Here is a 24,795-nt window from a genome sequence, read left to right on the forward strand (position 1 = left end):
TCTACTCTGTATCACGTCTGCATCTTTTCTTTCTGTTCCTTCATATTAATTCTTCAATCTGACATAGGAGTGCTTTTGACTCAAAGCGCCATGGTAAGCGACGGGGAGAAGCAGCTGGGCCTGAGTTACGGTCAAGACACGCTGCAGACATCTCCAGATGCAAGCGACAAAGGCGATGTGGAACATCTTAGCAAACCGGACTCGAAGCTCGCTCTGTCAGAAGAAGAGGCTTTGGCACGATCCAGGGCAGATCCTGAGGGTATGCTCCCAATATATCTGACCTTTGCGCCGAATGATAGAGATAATCCTCGCAATTGGGCGAAACGGAGGAAATGGTACATCACCTGCTTCGCCAGTATGCTAAATGTCGTCACGTATGCAACGAATTCTCTCTTCTCAATGCTAGTTTTCCGCTGATTGTTTTCGGGAAGATGTCTGTGCGCCGGTAGTATCTCATCAGGAGCTATGGAAATACAAAAGGAGTTCCTTGTTTCTGCCGAAATCACCACGCTCGCTCTGTCGCTCTACGTTCTAGGCCTTGCCGTTGGACCGGTTCTCCTTGCACCGTTGTCTGAATATTTCGGCCGTCAGCCCGTCTACATGGTCTCCTGGTTTATTCACTTCATATTCCAACTCCCAGTGGCCCTAGCTCCCAACATCGGCACCATCCTCGTATGCAGATTCATCGGCGGCTTTGCAGGAGGAGCACCATTGACCAATACCGGAGGTACCATAAGCGACTTGTGGAGGCGAAACGACTCTGGTGGTCCAATGGCGGTGTACGGTCTCAGCTCGACATTCGGACCTCCTTTGGCGCTTGTGATGAGCGGGTACATCGGCCTCAACTCCGGCTGGCGCTGGATATTCTGGGTACTTATGGCCATCACCGGCGCCTTTTGGGTCCTGCTCGTCTTTACAATCCCCGAAACTCGGCACACTATCATTCTACAAAAGAAGACCAAACGTGTACGCAAAGCCATGAGAAAAGAGGGTCTGAAAGCCGCAGATTCTATCACCGATGCCAACGCCGATGAGCGAAAAGGGCTGCACCAGCTCTTCGCCATCACACTTACCCGACCATTCCACTTCCTCTTCACCGAACCCATCACATTCTTCGCCGCAATTTACAATGGATTCCTGTACGGCCTCGTCTACCTATTCAACGAAGCATTTCCTCTCGTCTTCGGTCCTGGAAAAGGCCATGGGTTCAATGGCGGGGAACAAGGTCTTGCATTCCTTGGCCTTTGCATCGGACCTATCATCGCGTTTCTGTTCTACCCTCTTCAAGAACGCTACTACTTGCGGCGAGTGGCCGAGAATGACGGCAAAGGTGTCCCCGAAGCACGGATGTGGATGGCCCGTCTTGGCGCTATGTTCATTCCAGTCAGTCTATTCTGGTTTGGCTGGACAAGCTACCCCAGCGTGCACTGGATCGTGCCAGTTATTGCATCTGCGATGTTCGGTGCGGGGATCTACATTATCATCTTGAGTATCTTGAACTATGTCGTCGACAGCTACCAGACTTATTCCGCATCTGCGCTCGCAGGTGTGATCTTGGTACGCAACATTGTGGGCGCTGGATTCCCGTTGTTCGCGACGCAAATGTACAACAAACTCGACTACGAGTGGGCGTCTTCGTTGCTGGGATTTATCGCAATTCTGCTGGTGCCGATCCCCTTCATCTTTTTCTACAGAGGCGAGACCATCAGGCTGAGAAGTCCGTGGGCGAGAGAGCATTTCAATCAAGATGAAGACAGCCCTCATTAGCAACGGGTCTATTGAAGTTGTATATAAGTTGAAGAAGCAAGATGCAAATCTAAAATTCCCGTCATCCTTCTCCATCCTCGCCTTCTTACTAACAAATTCATGGTGGGAGAGCCGCTGAACGCGAACGAGGATCGTTGATTCCAGAGTAAGACTGCAAGTACAGAGCCTCCATCACAGCCAAATACTGCTACCAACATAGACAGTCTAGACGGCAACATTCCACGTACGATACGGAAGTGTACAATCGAAAAAGCATAGCTCACCATCTCCACAAATCCCAACCTCAATCCTCCCACTCCACCGCACACCTAAAACAGTCTTTCTCCTTCTCCGTCATCGCCTCTTTTCCCACCACATCCACATCCCCTTGATCGACCGCTTCAAAATCGCTCCTCAGCGCGCGTCCCGCTTCACCGGGCGATTTGAGAGGAAGCAGCTCGAAATGTTGATCCCGTCTTCTCCTATGGCCGATGATCCGCAGTACATCACCTCTTTTAAAGTACGGCTTACTACCTGCATCTGAATCCTTCATCGCGCGGACGAAACTCGCTTCCGAAATCGGCACTGCCGGCTTCTTGTACGAAGGCCCCGGCTTGTCCGTCCAGTGCTCTTCGTCGACATCGAGTCCTTCGATCGCTGTATTCCACTCATCCTCATCGTAAGACTCCCACTCGGGCGATCTGGGACTGGGGTGCGGCTGAGATGGGTCGGATCCGCGATGCACTGATTAAATTCTCAGCTCAACCACCCGTCACACCAAAACCATCCCATAAGAACCGACCTTGAGCTCCACCACGATCGGCCTCAGCCTTCAGCGCCTCCTTCTCCTTCATCTCCCTCACCAAGTCAACCGGATCGATAGCCGCCTCCCACATCTCCACCACGTCCTCCATCGAAAGCCCCGCCCGGACCATCTTCCGCGCCATCCCGAAGACCTCCTCGTTCTGCCAGAGCACGCTTGCCTCGGCCTCCCCTAGAGTGCTCGTTTTCGGAATCTTCCTCCGAGGGCCTTTGGAGTCCTCGTCCAAACCCATTGACATTTCCATCGCCAACTGCAGCGATTCGGAATCCTCCGTGTCACTCAGTCGGTCTGCCGTCTCACGCGGCGAAGCATATCCCAGATCGGGTTGACGCACTGTCTGCCTTTGGCGAGATTCATCGTCGCCATCGTCGTTATTAGAGGCCGGGCTAGCGTCAAGTATTTCCAAATTGCTTCCATAGGGGTCCTCCTCATGCTTAGAATGACGGTTTGGCATGTTTCCAACAGGTTGAGTATCTGAAGTGCCGAAAAACAGAGCGAAGAAGGATTAGGTGTCAGGGTCTTCACACATATGCAAAAAGGTGTGGGGGAAGAAGACGATGATAATTCTACGTGGAGTAGTGATATGTTCTCAGGTCTCGGAATTTCATCCCTCTTCCGACGGTAAAGGAACGCAGCCCTTGCCTGGCTCGGGCAACTCACGAAAACAAGGGTTACTGGCTGATTGGCCTTGACAGAGTACCCCGAAGTAGCAGTTAGAGGCAGCGGATGATGCATGACTATGTCAGAGCCGTCCCAGGCACCCGATATCCGAAATTCAAGTGCACAGCATCGTCATTCGTCCGCATTTTGCAGATCTCCCACACAAAATAGCAAGAGCAAGTATCTCTCCTGCTGCATTTCTAGTTGGATGTTGTCGGAGCGAGTTCTCCTCTTCTGGAATACTCTTAGTTTTTAAAAAAAAAAAAGCTCGTGATTTTATTTTTTTGTGTGGTCTGGGTGCTCGGTTTGGGGTTTGTTTGGGCGCGGGTTTTCTTTTAGCTGTGTCGCCAGAGAGGGATTTGTTGTGGGGGGTGGGGGTTTTTTTTTTTTTTTTTGGGGGTCAGCGCATCGCAGAAAAAGGCTATTGCTAAAGATATTTTGGAGGGTTTTTGCTTGACGTAGGAATGCGAGGGACTTCAGGGGCAGTCTCAGCCGAGCTCGCAGCCGTTTCTTCTCCAAAAAGATTTACAGCAGACTTGACCTTTCGTAGGAATTGTTTGCCTTCCGCGCGCATGTCCTTACCCTCCACTGTGCTTGGCTTAGAGTATTCTCCAGTCGATTTCATATTGGTGACTGATATTCTTGGCCAATGACGACTCGGCTTTTCCTCTGCGGCGGCGCCAGGCATTTTTGGCTTAGCTTTGGCCTTTGGGTAGTTGGTGTTTGAACGCTCCGTCTCCTCGTCGATGACATCGTATACATCATCTGTATGTTCGACCGGCTGCCGTGCCTGTTTTCGTTCCTGTTCTTCCCGCTCATTTGGATGAGACCACCATTTTCCCTTCTGCTTCTGTCGCTCTTGTCCCTTTGAACGTTGTTCTAATGGGCGATGAGGTTCGTACATGACTCTGTGAATCGAAGCATTAAAGGATACTTTCCCCAGGTTAGCTCATGCAATTCTAGCTGCGAAGATTTCGACGTGTATTGAATTGTGAGAAATGTTGTAGGTTTGAAGATGCAGAACACACAAACAATCAGAAGAAAGATCTTCGTAATGCCATAAAAAAGGAGTTTCCGTAAAGTCCGGGAGCCGATTTCGTCCATTGTTCAGGCAGTAACAGACAACCAATTACGGAGCCCAAGGCTGGGCGCTTGGGTCACCGTCAGTGGCGAGATCGAGGTTATGCTGAGCAGCTGACCATGGATCGAAATTTCCGAGCTGCTGGAAACTAGAAGGCGTGTGCCGAAGCAGACCATGGTTTTGAGAAAAAACGCAAGGGATTTTGTTCGATTGAATTTTTTTTCGATAGATATAGATGTACTTTAGTAATGGTGTCTCCTGCAACAAGGTCGCAATTTTTTCGGTAGGAAAAGGCGGCCTAGAGTACCTGCTATGTAGCCTATGGTAGTCATAGAGAACACCGGTATATGAAACCCTGTACAAATTGCAAGTTTCTATCGATGAGCTCAATCCATTACCCAGAGTGAAAGCAGGACGGTACATTACCATAAAACATCCCTCCCACCTCGAACAGGCGGTGGTTACAGATGAAGGTCAGTGCTCATTTCGATGAACCTGCACACGCTCTCAGTCCCTCTAAGGCTCTCCAAACCATGAAAGTATGCTCTTGCCATTTCTAATAAGTCATTGCTCGAGGTCGCGCATCGTAGGTTTGTTAATATCGAAAACGCGGTTGGGTTCTCCGGAGGCGGTTGGAGGAAGCCGTCGAAAGCACAATCATCACTAAGGCACCACGTAGGAGCATCGCATACATGAACGTGAGTCTCATCTTTCGGACGCGCTACAAGAATTTTCATTGCTATTTCGCTAGCGCATGCCGATGCATAAACTTCTGGGCAGGTCTTGGTGCCTCGGTGGCATATAACGCTACTCTCTTTGAAGCTAGTGCAATGTGGGTAAACTGATCATTCGTTGACACTTGTGGCACTGTTTCACAAGTGGAAGGCAGCCAATTCCCAGACTGGAGGTGGGGGAAAAGGGGGGCAGGTTAGAGGTATTTAATTCGTAATAAATTCGTTTCCTATTGGCGCTGGTACAATGGTGTTGCGGTGTTCCTTATTTTCTGGGGCTCGCGGGCCCTTGAAGACGCCTCATTGGGAGAGTCATCCTTCGTCAACAAAATTTCTTCACTTTCTGCTCTCTCCATCCTTTTCTCCCCCCCATCTTCCTCAACCCCAAACCTTCGACGCTGTCTGTCTTTCACCAAGTGTACCAATTTAATCATATGCATCACCCAGGCTCATACGAGCAGCTCGTTCACCATGTCTCTACCATCTGAGACGTTGTCGCAGATATTCAGCCTTCTGCCGAAGAGCTCGTTGAAGGCGATACGACTAGCCTGCAAAATCTTTTACGACACGGCGACACCATTACTCTTTGACAGCATCTTCGTCTCAGCCCGCCATTCAGATCGCGAAATCACCGACTTGGTCGCTACGAGATTCCCCAATTCTATCAAAACGCTCACTTTTTCGACGGAATGTTATTTCGATATGACATGGCCGGAGTTCTCTTCCCAAATAGACATCCTACCAAGAACCTCAAAATGTCAAAATCCCACCGTTCATCTCAAACAGGCTAAACGTTGCTGGGAACTACACTGCAAGCTTGGATTGGAGCGGCAGAGACTGTACGAGAGCGGCGCCGTGCATGTGCAGCTTTGCCATCTTTTGAATACGTTGCCCAGCCTTTGCCGGATCGTCATCACAGACAGGAGACGTCGACAAGATCTCTCATGGCTTCAAGAGGCTTTGATGGGCGAAATACTACAACGTCTTCCTCCACCGGCAACTCGTATATTTACGTCTTGTACAGTCCGCCATGCCTTGGCTGATCTGCAGTTATTGCGCGAACAAACTCCAACTCATTCTCCTAGGAGCTACAGAGATTTCTGGAAGTGGCTTCGATCAAGTCTTAAGAGCGAAGATGCACAAGCTCTAGCACAGATGCAGGCAGTTCATTCTGTCGGCTGCGACCACTTTGCTCAGGAGCCACCGTATCCCGGGCTCTGTGAGGCAGGGTCGCAGCACATGCCGCAGAACCCATGGGCGGAGATCATGACAGCATTGCACAATTCTTCGAATGTCTCAGTTCACACGATCTCCATTGAGCCAAGGGACGCCAATTGCGGTCTACCCTTTGTAGCAGTCCAGGCCTGTGGCCCTCACATGTTCCTCTCAACCACCAGGGTACTGGCACACTTGACGAAGTTGGAGCTGTGCATGGACAATGCTGTGAATTTCGTGAAACCAAAAAAGTTTGCGCTCTTGAAGATGTCTCAGGCGTTACAACATCCCACCAAGATGTTGTCCGCGGCCTCCAACCTACAGTCTCTCACCCTTGGCTTCGTACGTGCCGGACGGCCCTCTGACTTATACGGAACGTCCGAGGAGTTCCGCACCGGCTTCGGGATGCTACTAGGCGGCTGCCAGCTACCCCTGCTCTCCACGCTGCGCCTTCGGAATATCACGTTCTGGGAAGACGATTTCTGTGCCTTCCTCCGAAGCTCGCCAGACCTACGCGACCTATCTCTACAAGGCTTCTTCATGGAGGAGCAAGGGTTGTTTCGGGGGCTCCCATACGCGCATCCCCGAGCCTGGGAGCGCCTAATGGATACCATGAAGGATACTTTGCACCGCTTAGATAGCTTCCACATAAGCGAAAGGCAGCTCTGTAGAATTGAGCATAGAGCCGAGCGGTTGGGGGCGATGCCAGGTTTTGATGCGATGCCAGGTTTCCATGTGATGGTTCAAGACTTCCTGTTCAGTGAGGGTATCAATCCTTATGCGGGAATGGTAGGGTAAAGTTCTACGGAAGACGGTGAACGATGACAGCAGCTCCGGCTGGCCCCTAAAGCCCCTGCTGGCTATGCCACTCCAGCCTAGTCTCTCACGCAATATTTGCACAACAACAGCGGTGGAGGAGGAGCAACGAATTCAACAAAGACGATGTAAATGTGGAGCATGCAACAAGTGTACAATTTACAACAGCGTCCAAAAGCTCTTATGGAGCCAGACAAACTCCTCAGACGTCCCGTTCCACAACCATTTGAGCACGTTGTAGTGACAAAAAAATACTTGAGCCAAAGGCTCTTATAAAGCCAGAGCGACTCCTCCAATGTGTCGTTCCGAAACCCCTTGAGCATGCTACAGTGACGAAAAAATCCCCGAACCTCTTCGCTAGCGCTTGTATGAAACCTTGATGATTTCTCTCCCCCTGAAACAAATAACACTAAATCACAAGCGCACACATAGGACCTACGTAACCCATTGACTTGCGCCGCCTCAACGCCCGGGGTCAGCAGCGCCTGAACAGACATAGGTATACCGTACTCCACTGCCAAGAAACAGCATCCCCTGCCTGTACGGCATAGACCTCGAGTAGAGTAGTAATAGCTATATACATGTTGCATCTCATTCATGGATACCTGACCCCCATGGATAGTATGGTTATCCATGGGGAGTATACTTCCTCATGGGGGCGTATCGCACATCTCATGGGCACATACCCACCACACGCATGGACCTTCCCATGGACCTCGCCGTCGCCCACGGATAAACATCTTGTTCATGGGGACAAAAAACCGCCCATAGATCCCATGTTGTCGCCACATCCGTCCAGCACTATCTGAGGCTATATCCACTTGATCGTTTCCCTCTGTGTCTATAACCTAGACAGCCTCTTTAAGCCTCTGTTTGAGCCCGAGTTATCGGTCAGCGGGCTGTATTGTGGCCGAGGTATTCCAGTGACCGAATGACCACTATCAGACTATATCATTACCAACTTTAGCCTACACATCCTAGCCGGATCATTCCGAAAGCCGAGTTATATCTCGGCCTCTATGTGTAAATGAGGTTACATCTTTCAACTGGGGACTCTGACCATTCAAAACATCTCATCAATGAATTTCAACACTCAGCCGGGTTTTAGAGTACGTGAGCAAGTAGAGAAGGATACTAAGCGACAGCGATATAACATCAAGGAACAATGGGCCATCCGCAAGGGCAATAACTTGATTTATCATGGATAGCGAGAAAGATAGCAAAGGAGGTAAAGAAAAGTCGAACAAGTAGCAATATTAGCAATCGATCTCCTATTCCCATGATCCAGATGTTATGTTCATAGGCGACGACGATGTCCACGGGAAGGTACATGCGATTGGTGTGGATTTGCCCGCGGGATGGGCGATACGCCTGCTTGAGGGAGTATACTCACCATGGTAAACCATACCATCCATAGGTGAGACATGGTATACATGGAGAAGTATACACCACCAATGACATGCGACATAGGGACGAAAGCGGGCGGGAATGCTAACGATGGCTCTGAAAGAGGTTTTGACATCGAATGATGAACGAAGAGCCACTTCCCAGTATACGTAGGATGGTTGTATGTAAGATCTTACCAACATCTCGCTGCTGACAGATATGCCCGATTTGCCACTGTGAGGGACGCGCTATATTTTATGAGACCCAGGGGAACACCCACCCGCTTTTATACAAATGTGATTAGATATAATTACACGGTTATCAATCTTCTCACCCCCTACAGCCGCCTCGACCCAAACGCCCTCCTCGCATACTGCAACGCGACATCCCCGCCACCGACCGCCTTCGTCTGCTGAGTCTTGGCATCCTGCGTGGGGGTCTGACACAGCCGCAGCGCCGCCGCGCTCTTGAGATCCAAGCAGAAGCTATTGCTGAAGCACGTGGCCCCGGAGCCGCAGATACCCCGACTGTTGCTCGAGCAAGTGCGGACGCACTGCCGCCTCGTCTGGCGGGCGCCGGCGGAGCAGACGGGGACGTTTGTGCAGGCGTAGCCGTTGCGGGTGCAGGCGGCGCAGGTGTCGAGGTTGAGGAGGGTGCCGTCGTCGACGAAGGTGCTGAGGTCGTGGGAGGCGGGGCCGGTGTTGGGGACGGAGCGAGGCGGGAGGGGGAGAGCGTTGGTGAGGTCGCGTTTGGCGTGTTGGATGCCTTTGAGTATGAGGTCAGCGACGCCGCCCGGGGTGGTGGGGGTTGGGATTTCGCTGGGTTTGGGGCTCGGGCCCGTCTCGTCGGTGCCGCTGACTGGGTCGGTTTCGTTGGCGGCGCCGTTGACGCAGAGTTCTGGATTCCTGAAGAATGCGTCGATGACGTAGTTCCAGAGGTTTTCAAAGTTATACACCGTCCACGTGGTGTAGAAGATTCTACAATCCGCGGCCTCGTAGCCGAAATGCAGAGGGAAGTCTTCCCCTTTTCGGATCGAGTCCTTGATATTGATCTGTGCATAATTGATGTAGAAGTCGATAAGGCTGCTGTCTTGCGGAAGCGGGGTGATGCTGGCGTTGAGGATTTGCGCGACTTCGATATCTGCGTCGAGATCAACATTGTAGTACGCTTGGGCACCGCGGCTGCCGCTCGCGAATTGCATTGGTCCAAGCTCGGGTCTTCCCCCAGCAACGACGGTGCGTGCTCCGCCTTGATGGTGCATGAGTTCGACAAAGGTGGCGCAGGATGAGGAACAAAAAGAGTCAGAGAGCAGAATTATTTGGTCGGCAGCAAATGGCTGAGGAGACGTCGCGGAACGGTTGCCATAGCCATAGATGACGATTCCAGATGAGGTGTCCGAGTCGTCGGAGGCGTTTTCGTCGAAGATGATGCTGGAAAGATTGTCACGTTGGATCGTGGTGAAAGTATCCCCGTGGTCGGGATGAGGGCCAAAGAACTCGGGCCATGATGAGAAATTGGCACCAGTGGCAGCATTGAGGTAGACAGACGCGACCCATATATCTGCTGACAAAGCCTCGTAGAATGTCTCGTTTATCTGCTGGGTGTTGTAGTAGGTCGTGAAGGTGTTGCCAAGGGCATCCCCAAAATCATTGGCGCGAAGCCGAGCTCCAGTGAAAGGGTCGATGGATGGAAAGAATTGTTTGAAAGCGTCAATTGCCAAAAGGTCGCTACCGCCTTGGTTTCTCTGCAGGTCGATGATTACCCTCGTGAGACCTGCTGCTTTGGTCTGGCTTATGAAGTTACCTATGGTGGTTGAGAAGGACAGAACTGCTTCACCAGTGACTTCAAAACTTGGGATGCTGAGGACTGCCGTTACACCATCATTGAGGAAATAGCCTGTCACAACGCCTCCGTTGTCCAGACCGAGGTTTGGTTGGGCAACGACCGGGTTTGAAGGAAATGGAGCGTATGACCAAGATGAAGGAGTAGCCGATGCACTTGGCGTTGGGGTAGGCGTGACAGTGGGACCATCGCCTGATGAAGCGTCAGTCGAAGATGTTGTCGCAGCGGCGAAAGTTGATGAAGCAGCGGCCGATAGGCTGGATGAAGCGGCAGCGGGTATATCCGTCGGTATTATGCCCAGCACAAAGTAGTCGTAGAGATCCTGGCCAGAAGACAAAGCAGGCGTGTCGTCATCAACATTGTCACTGTACCCAGCGAGCCAGGGTAAGTTGTCGTAGGTCGTGCCATTTTCGAAGACGAATGAGATGTTGGCTCCCGGATAGAATATTGTTGAGCCCTCGAATTCACTCAGAAGGTTGAGGACATCACCGGCAGGATTCGACATGAGCTGGTTCCAGTCCGCATTCGGCTCAATGGTGCCTCCGGCGTTGGTTGCCGCAAACTGTGTCAGATACTCTGTGGGATCCTGGCCGTTGATCCTGGAGACTGCGGAGGGGATCCAGGTCACATTGTTTTGCGCCGCTTCGATCAAGTCATCCGGGATATAGATTTTAGGGAGTTCTATACCATTCGAGGACACGGATACAATCCGAAGTGGGCTACCGAACGTGAAGATGCTGAGAATGCCGGCCGAGAGAGAGACATGCGCGTCGTGGATGGCGTAGATGACGGTCTGCAAGGCAAGCTCAAAGTCATATTCGGTCGTGAACGTACCCGCCTGCACTTGTCCCTCAAGCGCATCCAGGCTCGCCAAGACATCGATAGCTGGCTGCTGATAGCTCGGGGGTGGATCTTTCAGGTATACGAGTGTGCTTTGGAATTGAAGTAAGTCCTTGTAGTATGAAAGCAGTCCGCTGGCAACTGTCGCGTTGAAAGGCGCAGTGATTAAACAATTATAGGCATCGCTAGCAAGGAACAAGACATAGTCAGAATTGAAAATTTGATAACAGGGGGTGCCTGTGGAATTCGCTTGTCGCGGAAAGACTCTAGGATATGCGTCCACTGGTAATAGAAATGCAAGCAATGCCGCCGCCCGCAGAACCAAAAAGAGGGTGAACATGGTAGCAAAAGATGCGATGCAAACGCGCAAGCACAGCGAAAAGAAGGAATGATGAAGGAATGTTTGTTTGAAAAAAGATAAGTCGGCAAGAAACATTTTGATGAGAACAGGCTGAGATTTTAGCGTCTGAATAAGAATTTGGGTGCCGCAGTCAAATTTGATAAATAATGCTTTGTCAACTCCATCATCCCTGTCATTATTTGTTCTGATTATTCTTCTTACTCTTTTTTTATTTATTCTGCCTGCTAGAGAGAGTAGCCTGGCAATTCAGCCCCCAAAATGAAATGAAATTACAAGGAGCGTTAGGCGTGCTATACTTGTATGGCTTCGACGGCGTGGAAAAAAGACTTTAATTATCAGTAAGCTAATAAATGATTAGTATACTGTATAGCATCAAGAGTTTTCGTTTGATCACTCAGTACAATTAATTGAGGATGAAAATATATTATTACGAGTAGGTAGAAATGTTTTCCTCACTCTTTCCGAAACTTGAAGCCTTGCTGAGTCGATAAACATGTTAATTATAGCCCCAGCCTAAGGTACTCACTCTACTTGACTGTTGTACCTTAGCCACGCGACTGCATTAGCGGCCCTAGTCTAGTTTAGCCGCAAACCCACAAATCTTACTACCCGAGCCCCCGGACGACTCAGCCTTGGCCCGATTACCTAAACTGTTGACTCATCGTTACTCCACCATGCATCCTCATCCATTTGACGACTGCGACGACGAGGGTTCTTTTTGCTAAAGTCGCCCTCGGTCATCGCCTGGGCGCCAATGCGCAAAGACCGATGCGCAGATTCGTCTGAGAAACCAGAGACATTGTACTCGGCCTCAGCTCAGCCTGGCGCACTCTACTACAGTCCCCATTTCGGCACGTGCAGACTCTGATACTACTGTAGGAACTGAAAGCATCTTCTGCAACCTAACACTCCATGTCGAGTCAGTCCTGGTCCACCATGATTGGAGTCAAAGACCGAGCAGCCCAAAGTGTATACTCCGAACTGCTCCGGCGAATCAGTCAGGCACCAGCTGCCATTGCTTAAGAGACACAGTCCCTGAGGTCGAATAGTCAAGTACTGCTCAGCGTTTTCCACGAGTGCTTTGGTCTACCGCTATTCTGCACCCTTTCACATTGACCTTTCTCATTCTGAGCTGGTCAACATGGCAGAAGTAGTAGGATTGATTGCCTCGGTGGCAACATTGCTGCATGTGGCTCGGAAAGTCCAGGAATACGGTCACGACTACTTTACTGCCGAAGAGCAACAGAAAGAACTAGGCCGTACTCTTGGTACTTTTCAGACGAAGGTAGAGTTGCTCGGCAAGCATGGAGAGAGGGCCCTGAAAAATCCAAACGATGAGCGTTTTGAAGCTCTTAGAGTAGTACTAAGGTCTTCGAAGGTGGTTGACGCCAAAGGCGAAAAACTTGGGCCTGATCCCCATCGCAGTAGTGTTGGTGCGTTGAAGCGCATAGAAAATGGCATGAAAGAGACAGAGAAAAGCCTATTGATCTTGTCGCAAAATGGCGCCGAATCCAGCGTCAAGCGACTTTGGTGGCACCACGACAAGAAACGCTTTCAGAAAACCATTGGGAAAATAGGTGAATCAATAAAGCAGATGGAGTCTGTCCTTGCCTACGACCACTTCGCCATCTCCCTTGATGCTAGCGACGGCGTAAGGAAGGTACTAAAGAACCAAGAAGCAGAGGCACAAGAAAGGCAAGCACAGCGAGAATTAGACTTGGCGGAAAGGGAAAAGGTGAGGAGAGAAGAAGCTGAGGAGAGGCAGAAGGCCCGTGATGATCAAGCTCAAGCGGCCGAAAGGCTCAGGCGAGAAGAAGCAGAACAATGGGAAAGGAGCAGAAGAGAAGCAGCAGAGGAAAGGCAGCGGGCAGCCCGGGAGAGAGAACGGGAGACCAAAGAGAAGAAAAGAGCTGCAATCATCGACTGGCTGTCCCCACTCAGTTTCCAAGCCCGGCAGTCTGAGCTCTACAACCAATGCATGCAGCAAAACGTTTCCACCCCAAGCTTGTTAGCATCTCCGGAATTTGATGCCTGGACATCCGGCCCTCCATGGATGCTACAATGTGTTGGTGAGCCAGGCGCCGGCAAGACACTACTCTGCGCCCTAGTGATTGAACGCCTTAAGACGATCTTCAAGAACCGAAACGTACCCATCCTCTACATATACCTCAATTACAAGGAATCAAGTACTCAGACACTTGACAATCTGATTAGCAGCCTACTGAAACAATTGCTCCAACATGCAGACGCCGAATTCCAATCTCCAGAAGCTAAGAGGCTCTTCTCAGGTGCGGAGAACGAGTCGCGCCCCACACTCGAAGATTTCTATGAAGCCTTTCTAGCCGAGATTCGGTACTTTGAGAGGTAGGCAGCCTCTCTTATGTACGCGTCTGTCTTAAGTAATGCTAAAGAAAGTGTTGGAGGAGTACAGGGTCATGATAGTAGTAGATGCGTATGATGAGGCGTCTCCGGCCGTTAAGGAGAGACTGGCGGACAGACTTTTGAGCTTGCCTACGGATAAAGCAAGCTTGATGATAACCTCGCGCCCCATCGAAGAGGAGCCTGACCCAAGAGAGTTGAAATTCTGCGACTCCTGTGGTCGTGGCAGACCTACCAATGACACACCTCTTCTACCGCCCCTCAAGGTCTATTATCGCTGTCAAATCTGTAACATTGACATTTGCCAGAGCTGCAGGGCAAAAGATGTATATTGCAAAGACCGAAAGCACATTCTAAAGCAACCAGATGATCCGGTGAGGATGAGTATTGAGCCTTCCCAAGACGATATCAAGCTTTACGTTCGAAAGGAGCTGGATATAGAACTTCGACTCGGAAACTCAAAGCACAGTGATAGTACACTCACCAAGTCGTCGTTTGGCACGACACGACTGGGACGCATCTGCCGCAGGCGGTCGGACCTGCAGGAAAGGATCGTCCCTACTGTCGTCACGAAGGCCAATAGCATGTTCACGCTGGCTGGCCTTTACATGCAAACATTGAGGGCATGCATAAGCGAAGGGGAAGTCGAAGACGCCTTGGACAATCCGCCGGAAGGTTATGATGGCTTCTATGAGCGCAACATGCTGCGTATCACCGAAGAGTCGGAGAACACTCGTGCCTCCACCCTGGCACGGAAGACGCTCGAATGGGTGGTCCACGCCCACAGACCTCTTAGTCTTGCAGAACTCAGGGATGCGCTGGCGGTCGACCTGAACAAAGCAGGTTTCAGAAAGGCTGCCAGACCTGACAAGGCGACAATTCTTGAAGTCACAGCTGGAATGATAATAATCGAATCTAACGAGAGGAATGTGAGACTCAATCATCGAACAGCACAAGAGTACTTTGACAAATCCCGCGAGCGATGGTTTTCAGCTGCATCAGCTGACATAGCTCGTGTCTCACTACATTACCTGAGTCTCGGAGAGCTCACTAAGCCTTGTGAAGGCATTTACGAGGACAGAGATTTCGATTCCAGAAGAAAAGCGTACCCACTGCTTGAGTATGCCTATTTGTATTGGGGAGACCATGCATACGAAGCCGGACCGCATGCAGAGACACAAGCAGCAGTCTTTCGATACGTCAGCGACACCGATAAGATTGCAGCATGGACCCAAGCCACTTGGTACCTCCGTTCTGCAGAGCGCGCTGAATGGGACATTCGTAAAGGTGCTAACGCGCTGCATGTGTGCGCCTGGTTTGGCTTGACCGAAATTGTCTCCAGGCTGCTCGATGGGGATTTGGATGTCAACGCTACGGACCCGAATTACAAGCAGACGCCATTGATGTACGCTTGCAGGCGAGGACAAAGCGCAACGGTGGCCAAGCTGCTCGAACGTGGCGCAGATGTGAACCAATATAGCCACAGAGACAGCGTTGCCCTATTCGAGGCTGTTGACAGCGGTGTCATCGAGACCGTCGAGCTGCTACTAGCACATAAAGAGTTGGATGTGAACGCCATACACCCATGGCGCTCCAATCGTACCGCCCTGATGCTAGCAGCACAGAGTGGCAAATTGGAAATTGTCAATGCTCTATTGGACCGACCGGGCGTCCAGTTCGACCGAAAAGACTTGGACGGTAACACACCTCTGTCCCTAGCTACCATTGCAGGACAGTCTGACGTTGTTGCATCCCTCTTGGAACAAGAAGGCATCGCCGTTGACTCACACAACAGAATTGGAAGCACTGCACTGATATTAGCTGCTACTGCGAAAGGTGGACGCAAAGAGACCGAGGCCAAGATTTTCATTGCCGAGCTTCTACTAATGCAAGGTGCCGACAGCTCAATCAAGGATCACGAGGGTGGGGGAACCGCTATCTTGAGGGCGGTAGATGCAGGCAATGAAGCAATGGTAAAACTCTTGATCGAATACAATGCCGATATCGGAATTCGCGATGACCTGAATCGCGGACTCCTTCACAGCGCCGCTATCGACGGACACGAAGCAATCGTCCATCTACTACTTGAGGAAGGGTTGGATGCCAACGCCCAAGACAAGAATGGAAAGACTCCCCTGCACGACGCAAGTCGAGATGGCAACTCTAAAGTTGCGAAACTGTTATTGGATTCTGCTGCTGACCCATCTATCGAGGACATGCACTGGAGGACACCCTGGACTGTTGCTTGGCAATACGGTAACTTGAATGTCATGAGAGTCCTTGAAGCCAAGGAAATCATCGAGGAGAGTGCCAAACCAACCCCAAGTTCCTACCCGCAGGTAACAGCATTACCCATATGGTCCCTCGCCAACCTCGGCTTCCAAAACCAAGTCTCGCACATGATCACCTCCAAACCCAACGACATCTACTTCTGCGACCCAGACATGGGCAACACGGCTCTCCACTGCGCCGTCAACGCCGACAATCCCATAATCCTAACACAACTCCTCCAAGCCGGTCTATCACCCGACTCCCTCAACGACTACTACCGCGCACCCTTACACCTCGCCGCCATAGCCGGCCACGCCAACCTCCTCATCATCCTCCTCAACCACCACGCCAAATACGATCAAAAGGACAGGTGGCTTGAAACGCCGCTCAAAATCGCGCACCATAACCGGCACCTCGAATGCGCCGTCATCCTGATCGAAGCCGGTGCCATGCCTACAAGCCCAAGCATGATACAATCCCTATTCTTCGCCGCCATCGAACTCGGCAGGCTCAATGCTGTCTCCAAACTCATCGACATGGGTGCAGATCTTTCCGTCAAGAACGTGCTCGGGCAGACCGCCTTGCAGATGGCCAAGGAGACTGGAAACGGTGAGATTGTGCAAGTGCTCCGTACGAACAAGAGCGTCTTCCGTTCGCCAAGAGTGGGGTCGGATATCACGGAGGTGGAAGAGGAGGGGGCGGAGGAGCAGATGGCGATGTTGTCGATGAAGGAGAGTCCGTTCCACAGGCCTGAAGTTTGGACCGAGGAAGGGAGTGAGGATGAGGGGACGGTGGTGGCCGATCGAGCCCGAACGCCTGTGGCACGCCAGGACAGAAGCGAGGCTTCGGATGGTCGAGCATGAGTTGCGGAACCTGCGGTCTAAACTCGGAGGTCTTTCACACTATATACCTTTTAGGGGATCTTATCACAGCTAGCAACCATTGCAACGCCCATTCTCCAAATCCTATTCCTCTCGACACCTTCATTACAACTGTTCGGGATTACTCATTTAGAAGCGTGCCACCTAACCTCAAACCCATCGCTTCGAAGTCACACCACCAATTCCTTTATCGCTTGTCCCATGACGTGGAACGATAACCTTGTCAAAGGGGCTCTCGGCGAGATTCCGGGAACACCGAATTCAAATCAGCTTATTCAATGTCGTCGTGTCCTCCATGTGCTCGTACAATCCCACAATCCGAAAACATTCCCACGAGACTAGGAAGTCATGGTTCTCCTCCGTTCACTCCGATAGCGAGATTTGTGTCGCTTCAGATATGCATACATTGCGCCGACACAGTAATCGCAAGCCCCTGGAAAGAACACCCGCCTTCAATTCAGCCTCGTAGGCGGCTCGAGACCACCCTTCCCCTCCTTCTCACGCCGACCGAGCTCTTGTTCAAACCTTCAAGGTCCCCTTCCCTTCCAAGCATCCCTCCATCATCACCCTCACCTCGCCCAACTTGAAAGCCCGACGATGCATCACCACGCCCCTCTCCCCCAACAAACCGTCCCATCTCCCCCCTCACAGCGGCCGCACTTTCCCAACCCTATCGGTTCAAGCCCTTGAGAACCTCAAGCCCAAAAGAAGCCAGGTCGCCTGATTCGTACAACACCGTCATGCCTTGTTCAGGATACAATCATGGTATCAACACTCAACACGACCAGATCCCATTCGTTTGAAAAGCACGCTCCGCTTCGATTCCAGAACGCAGTTGGATTTCGATCCGGACAACCTCCATGAAAGGAGGAAGGTAAGGAGGGTAAGGTTTTCTGCGTGACTTTAGCTATGCCACAAAGCTAGCATTTCCCTCAACGTTTTCGCCATCCGTCATTCTTTGTCAACTGTGCGAGACGATGTCCAGCCTGATAATGTATCTGTACATTGACGATGGATGGCGAGATTCACTGTTGAGTTGATTTAGACCCGGTATTGACTTTGACTGAGGGGATATCCGAGGCGGAGGGGGGATTGGAAGGCATGCCAAGCACACGGCGACAAGACCGGTGTAATATGAGATACACTACTAGTTCAAAATTAAATCGAGACAGTCGACAATGATTAACAATTACTCATCATCATCGCTTGCAAACATATCTATTCCGAAACAACACCAACCACAAGCAAAACCCGATTAGTAAGCCGCTAATCTAACCACGTGGCGAAATCCCGCGTGCCGCAAAAGGGACCGGGGGCACCCCAACCCATTTTCGGGCTTACAGCTCGGCAGGGGTGAAAAAAAGTTCGGCAGGGGTGAGTAGATGCTAAGTATATGCACCTCGTCCGGGGTGAAAGGGATACACTCAGCATATGCCAGCACCTTATCGGGGGTGAAGAAAATTAAATTCAGTCTAGCAACATTGGCTCGCGCGAGGTAATTCATCCACAATAAAAGCATATACTTAGCATATGCTTCGCTTTTATCGTATAATGCTAATTTCTTAAATCCTTATTTACGACCTCTCGGCCTTGATAGTTCCGGAACCTATTACGCGCTTACTTTTAATACAGTTTTATTATATAATTAGTAGATCACGGAGGTCTTCGCGGCGGGGGACGTACAGGACAGGCGGTTGAGGCATATGTATAGTATATATCTATATCCCCCTCTAAAGTGCCAACATTATTTTGGACCCGGCCCGAGTTCATCCGGGGTGAAACGGATACGTTCAGCATATGCTATGAGTTCATTCGGGGTGAAGTGAGCATATGCTGAAGCTTCACCCCTGCCGAACTTTTTTTCACCCCTGCCGAGCTGTAACCCGGAACAGGCCCATTTTCCCAATCTTTCAGCCTCAACGTCGTCCACAATCTCCCAAAACGTCGTCAATACACCGCTCATCCGCCTCAGCCCAACCCGCCCAACTGCCTGACCGTCCAAACGTTTCACCCCTCGTTGTATGCTGACAGCCATTCCAGCTCAGTTGGGTCCTACAAAAACCCCCCCGCACCAACCGAGCAACCAACCGAGCCAGCATCCGGATTGACAGGTAGTAAGGGCGCGGCGCACGGGGGGCCTGATTGGGGGCCGAAAGGCGCTTCGGTAAGCCTGAGGCCGTATCGTACCTGAGGTAGGGGAATTCAAATTCAACGGTTGCGAACGTGGGGAAAGCTGAATGGAGATGGGATGGGAAATTGCGATTTCGAGACAGCGCCGCCTGGTTACTGGGATTTGGGATATATGTGGATGGATATATATATATATAGATGGGATGATAAATACTGCGTTTGCGGTTTTCTTTCGATTTTTGATGATAAAAAGGTGGTCCTTTGCTCTTTTTGGATTTTTCGTCTGTACTATCCCTTGTATTCGACAACGTTCAAAAACCGCGCTCTCATTATTTGACTATTGCGCAACCCCTCATTCGATCAGGTCAACGCGCCCTCCCTTCCAGCCTATCATCCCCTTCACCCTCACCTCGCGATACACCCATCCACCATGTCCGCAACAACAACCCTCCACGCGCGGCCCTCCTCCTCCGCCCTCTCGACCAACCCTCCCCTGAAGACCCCCGGCATCACCATGGACCCGGACTCCAGCTCGAGCTCTCCCCAATCGACCTCCCTGCGCCAACCCTCGCCCTCCCCGAACCAACGGCTCCGGCCCCCGACCCGCCGCCACACCAGCACCATCGACGACCTCATCAGCAAGCCCCTCGACATCGAGAAGCACCGGAAGATGCCCTACTTCCTCCGCATGAGAGGGAGCATCACACCGCGGATGATCGTCCCCCTCGTCTTCGTCGCGATCTGGTCGACCATCATAACGTGCATATCGCAATTCTGGTACCAGCTCGTGGTATCCAGCCTGCTGCTTACCGTGCTCGGTTTCGTCGTCGGGCTGGGGATCTCCTTCCGCACCTCCAGCGCCTACGAGCGCTACGTCGAAGGCCGCAAGTACTGGGCGCAGCTGATCCAGACGTCTCGGGACCTGGCCCGGCACATCTGGATCCACGCCGAGGAGCGGCATGACCGGAGCCCCGAGGCGGGAAAAGCCGATCTGCTGGCCAAACTGACCGCCCTGAGCCTCATCAACGCCTTCGCCGTCTCGCTCAAACGCCGACTCCGGTTCGAGCCCTACGCCAACTACGACGACCTGGCGCCGCTCGTGGGCAACCTGTCCACCTTCGCGGGTGCAGCATCCGACGCGCACGCAGTCGAAGAACCCGACCGGACCTTTCTGAAAGCCATCGGTTCCTACCTCGGGCTCGAGTTCCTCGAGTCGAATCCGCGGAAACACATCAAGCGCGCGGACAAGGACGGCAAGAAACTCGGCAACCTCCCGCTCGAAGTGCTGCACTACCTGTCCGCGTACGTGGAATCCATCATAGCGAACGGGACCCTCCCCAACGGGGTGCACCAGGGCATGATGATGGCGAACCTGGCCTCACTCAACGAGGTGCTCGCCGGCACGGAGCGCGTTGTCAACACACCCCTCCCGGTCGCGTACTCCATCGCCATCAGTCAAATCACCTGGACCTACGTCATCGCGCTGCCCTTCCAACTCTGGGACTCACTGCGCTGGGTCACGATCCCCGGAACGGTCGTAGGCGCCTACATAATCCTGGGCATCGCCGCCATCGGCCGAGAGATCGAAGACCCCTTCGGCTACGACGAAAATGATCTCCCGCTAGACAGGTACTGCAAACAGATTGAGGACGAGATCAATGTGATAAGTTCCAAAGAGCCGCCGAAGCCGGAAGATTTCATCGCGACGGAAGGGAACCGGTTGATGTATTCACTGAGCTATGGAGCGTGGAATGCAAAGAGCACGGAAGATATACGGGCGACGTTGAGGGCGAAGGCGAAGACGAAGCCGATGACGAGCTTTCCGCCGGTATTGGCGGAGAAGGGTGCGCAGGATGTCGTCTGAAAGGACGGTGCTGGAAAATGCTGTTCATTGTTCCGGCTTGTGATGGGGGTCTGGCGAGGAGAGTTTTCGTTCATAAGCAAGCGTTTTGAATTACTGTAAAACATGGTCTCGAGGTCAGATAGACAGCGTTGAACAGTAGGGCTTCAGTAGATCTAGTGTTCAACATCTCTTTTTCCCAGTCTGCCGTTCGAGACTCGGAGAATCGAATCTGCTTCAGAGAAACTCCCGAGTTTTTGGACATCTTGGTCCTATGGGCATAGGGGCGTATAGATTTTCCTCGCAATGCTTGCGACTCAGGTCTACCGTCGTCTTCAGACCAATATAGCCGCGCATCAGCCACTGCAAACTTGAGCTGGAAGATCGCAACACTCGGATTGCCGTGGTCACTAACGAAGACTCTATTCGGCAGATCTTTTCCAACTGTGGTTGATCAATGCTCCTGTTTCGTATCTTTAGACGGCCAATGAGGGCACAGCATAGGCTGGTTGGGGTGGTGGTTGCGATAGATTGGAACCGACCAGCCTCGCACAACAGCACATTTATGCACGTGGTGTTCCGAGCGCTCCATACTTCTGCAACATGCATTCTTAGTTGAATCTTCTTTCCAGCTACGGCATTTCTCATCGCCTTGTCCTTGTAGCCTTGCAACTCGCCGATCATTGACATAGAGATCATGTGCCGTCCATTTCTTTGAGTCTGTCCTTTCCTGAAGCTTTCGACCAACGGACCAACGGCCTCGAGTATGCTCCCAGAACCTCTTTGGCGACTGGGGGGGACCAATGAAACCGTGATCATGCTGGCAATGGCAATGAAAAGCGCTGCCTCTCGATGTGCCAGACCGTACTGGTCTAGAGTACAAGACAACCAAGGCGAAAAAGATGCACGGAAGATATGTGCTAGGCCAGAACAGGAGTAGGGTTCTTGGCGCCTGGATCTGGGAGAAAAAGCTCGGGACCCAGGTTCTCACACGGAGCAGAGGGGTTGCAGACCTTGTACATCAAAACCGTATTTTTGTTGGTTGGAACTCTATAAGGACTTTCTTCGGGACATTATGGACTTGTTTAAAATAGTAGATAGTAGAGAATCCCCTCAGAAGGTCCACGTACAAAGGTTTTCACACAAGATCTAGCATTAACAAACGCAACCGCGCTTGAGACTCGTAGACACCTCAAGACCCGATTTACCCGTACATGAACAAAGAACCCGCTGTACACCGGTCATGGGGGCCCATACTATCGTGGCTGTTCACTTGTCGAGTGAGGTTGCAGTTGAACCTGTTCAACGACTCCCCCATGCACATCTGAGCAAACGTCTTTCTCGTACACCTGCTCCTCAGGATGTTTATGCGCCTTGCGCCACCGCCAAGCCGCGTACCCTGCCAATGCAACCAGACTAGCCAAGCCCACAACACCGCAGACAGTACCGGCTATGATCGCGGTCTTTTTGTGCGCTGTGTTTGAAGGGGCTTCTGTATTGTCATCTAAATTGAGGCCAAAAATAAGAGCAAGGCCGTTTTGGGAGAAATTGGACGGAGGCATCTTCATTGTAGCGCCACCGATACGACTGTGATCCATCGCGTCAGCATTCGATGGGCAGCTTGTTGGTCTCACAAATGGGGACTTACCTTCCACCAATAGTGGAGATGATCAGGTCCGGGACTTCATATGCAGGAGCGGTAGCGTTGTAGACGCTGCCCCAAACCAGATCAGACATATCATAAACCCCAACGCCCTTCACCTCCCAATCGCAAGTTGGTGGATCTGCAGAATACAACCCCTGCATTTGGCTCGCAGCGGCGACGCCACCTACGGTCAACATGGTGCGGTTGCCCACCAGATGGCATGTATGTGCGAACCGAGGACTGATGCCGGAGTATATACTGGTCCATGTAAAGGATGGCAATGACAGGACCCAGATCTCGTCGAAGTAATTTGGGGGATTGGCTCCGTCTCGACCTCCATACATGTAGCTTTACTACCTGTTAGCCAAACATCATAGCAGAGGTGGTGGGCTTCACTGCTCACATGTTGTGGCTGGATGAGTCCTGAGCAGACGCAACGACTAAACAGAAGTCTACGCGCGGACTTGGTACATTAGTCGCATTTTGATTCGTGGCATTCTGTTTATACCAGACCCCATCTGGTGTTGAGGTGTTGTAGATGGAGGCGACGTCGAACACATCAATCTCGGTCATTGGTAACTGGCGAACAGGTCAGCCTATTGCAACTCTTCCATAGAGGTCGTATGCTATACAAGGTTGATAATGTCCGTACTGTCAAGCAGATTAGCTTCGAAGCTACTCCCGCCGATCAAGACCAGGATTCCTTTTTGGCCCACCCCAGGAACGTATTGCATCCGTCCACGCGCCCGGGCTAGATCGGCGCTGACTTGGATTGTGGAAAGGTTTCTCACAGTTTGATCGGTGGTATTGATGACCACCATCCCGCTGACGAAAACGTTGGTGCCAGTAATGATACCGTTACCTTGCGAACTACCGCTATCGAGCTCGCCGTTGAAATAGAATGCAAAGCCTTGGTCTACCGCCTCTGCAGCGGCTCCATTGCTGGGTCTGTAGGGCGCAGATTGTCCGACGTCAATTTGTGACCATTGCGTGGATTCAGGATCATATGACCATAGTGAGTAGGTGGAAGGGTAAGGAGGCTGCCATCCTGGGAAACTAGTGTTTGCATAGGAGGTTGTCCCTCCATAGAGGTAAATGCTGTCGTCGTTCTGGGTGCCTTGGTACAGCGTTCCACGAACGACTTGCGGAGGCAGGGAGCCAGTGCTAGGGTCCGCAGTGATGTTTGAAGCAGTCTCGGATATATTGGTTTTCCAGTCCCATGAGTTACTGAGGTTCACGCTGATCACGTATTCATCTGCTATCATCAGCTCGATGAGTTGCCTGGAGAGAGCCAAGGATGTGTAGAGTACTATAACCGACGGTGATGGTGCCATTAGCAAGTCCATAGGTCTGAGAGTCGACAAATGTCTCGCTCCCCATGTAAATGTACAGGATGCCATTCTTTATGACCGCTGCTCTACGTTAGCTGCAATACTCGATGATCAAGGATTTGCACATATGGTACCCACACTGGTGATCAAACCGGCAGCAGTAGTTCTTGGTAGGATCCAAGAGCTGAGCAGTTACACCCTGTGCGGCGATACACCCTACAACCAGAGCTTCAAAGCTCCAGATGCGCATGATGTAGGCTTATAGTGCACCAATGTAGTAGTCAGAGTTTGCTGCGTACGCACCGTGTTCAAGCTTGCCATGAACTACAACATGACTAATTGACGGTGCGGTCTGAGCAGGAAAATGATGGGGGAGGTGGAGAAAGGTGGATAACCATACTGCCAATGACGTGCGCCATAAAGCTGCGTTGATAATCCTGCACATCTGCTTCTCCAGGAAAAGCTCCTCAAACGTGCAGCGATACGGGGTAATTGAGGAGTTCATACTGCGTTATCAATCTCGGCGGTTCGCGAGAGAAATCAAGATGATTGGCCAATAACCAGTATCTGACAGTCGTCATGTGCGAGGTACATGAAGCTTATGCAAGCCAGCCCAATCATGATCGTGTATTTTGCGCGTAGGCTTTCGCTTCTGCCTATCAAGAAGCGATGAAGAGGGAAGAACTAGCGGCGCCATGATAACGCTCCGATCCCCAACATAGTAGCTGTCAAGCTGAAGATCTCTCGCAGATCGACTCTCTGTCAAAGGATGCTAAAGAGGGCTGATATGTTGCCAAGTCGTGCTGAGTGGGGCGTA

At 51.5% G+C, this 24,795-nt stretch overlaps 8 protein-coding genes across 8 annotated transcripts; 4 read left to right on the forward strand and 4 right to left on the reverse strand.

Moving 5' to 3' along the window:
* Nucleotides 1-90: 90 nt before the first annotated feature.
* Nucleotides 91-1,767, forward strand: HO133_005262 (uncharacterized protein; the record flags this gene model as incomplete). The annotated part of the gene is made up of 2 exons (XM_037296173.1): nt 91-374; nt 432-1,767. 2 exons carry the CDS (start codon nt 91-93, stop codon nt 1,765-1,767), a joined length of 1,620 nt encoding a protein of 539 aa, XP_037148155.1.
* A 283-nt stretch (nt 1,768-2,050) lies between these two features.
* HO133_005263 (uncharacterized protein) lies at nt 2,051-3,023 on the reverse strand (the record flags this gene model as incomplete). Its single annotated transcript, XM_037296174.1, has 2 exons — nt 2,051-2,490; nt 2,549-3,023. 2 exons carry the CDS (start codon nt 3,021-3,023, stop codon nt 2,051-2,053), a joined length of 915 nt encoding a protein of 304 aa, XP_037148156.1.
* A 633-nt stretch (nt 3,024-3,656) lies between these two features.
* HO133_005264 (uncharacterized protein) lies at nt 3,657-4,133 on the reverse strand (the record flags this gene model as incomplete). Its single annotated transcript, XM_037296175.1, has 1 exon — nt 3,657-4,133. One exon carries the CDS (start codon nt 4,131-4,133, stop codon nt 3,657-3,659), a length of 477 nt encoding a protein of 158 aa, XP_037148157.1.
* Nucleotides 4,134-5,512: 1,379 nt separating this feature from the next.
* On the forward strand, nt 5,513-7,054 carry HO133_005265 (uncharacterized protein; the record flags this gene model as incomplete). The annotated part of the gene is made up of 2 exons (XM_037296176.1): nt 5,513-6,044; nt 6,066-7,054. The coding sequence occupies 2 exons, from the start codon at nt 5,513-5,515 to the stop codon at nt 7,052-7,054; spliced, it is 1,521 nt and encodes a 506-aa protein (XP_037148158.1).
* Nucleotides 7,055-8,795: 1,741 nt separating this feature from the next.
* HO133_005266 (uncharacterized protein) lies at nt 8,796-11,480 on the reverse strand (the record flags this gene model as incomplete). Its single annotated transcript, XM_037296177.1, has 1 exon — nt 8,796-11,480. The coding sequence occupies one exon, from the start codon at nt 11,478-11,480 to the stop codon at nt 8,796-8,798; it is 2,685 nt and encodes an 894-aa protein (XP_037148159.1).
* A 1,162-nt stretch (nt 11,481-12,642) lies between these two features.
* Nucleotides 12,643-17,014, forward strand: HO133_005267 (uncharacterized protein; the record flags this gene model as incomplete). The annotated part of the gene is made up of 2 exons (XM_037296178.1): nt 12,643-13,865; nt 13,933-17,014. 2 exons carry the CDS (start codon nt 12,643-12,645, stop codon nt 17,012-17,014), a joined length of 4,305 nt encoding a protein of 1,434 aa, XP_037148160.1.
* A 2,578-nt stretch (nt 17,015-19,592) lies between these two features.
* On the forward strand, nt 19,593-21,026 carry HO133_005268 (uncharacterized protein; the record flags this gene model as incomplete). Its single annotated transcript, XM_037296179.1, has 1 exon — nt 19,593-21,026. One exon carries the CDS (start codon nt 19,593-19,595, stop codon nt 21,024-21,026), a length of 1,434 nt encoding a protein of 477 aa, XP_037148161.1.
* A 1,232-nt stretch (nt 21,027-22,258) lies between these two features.
* Nucleotides 22,259-24,228, reverse strand: HO133_005269 (uncharacterized protein; the record flags this gene model as incomplete). The annotated part of the gene is made up of 6 exons (XM_037296180.1): nt 22,259-22,589; nt 22,651-22,995; nt 23,051-23,226; nt 23,280-23,902; nt 23,958-24,059; nt 24,117-24,228. The coding sequence occupies 6 exons, from the start codon at nt 24,226-24,228 to the stop codon at nt 22,259-22,261; spliced, it is 1,689 nt and encodes a 562-aa protein (XP_037148162.1).
* Between the last annotated feature and the right edge of the window lie 567 nt (nt 24,229-24,795).

This window comes from Letharia lupina (assembly GCF_014066315.1).
Source record: "Letharia lupina isolate WasteWater1 chromosome Unknown contig_21, whole genome shotgun sequence".
In the NCBI taxonomy this organism is placed as follows: domain Eukaryota; kingdom Fungi; phylum Ascomycota; class Lecanoromycetes; order Lecanorales; family Parmeliaceae; genus Letharia; species Letharia lupina.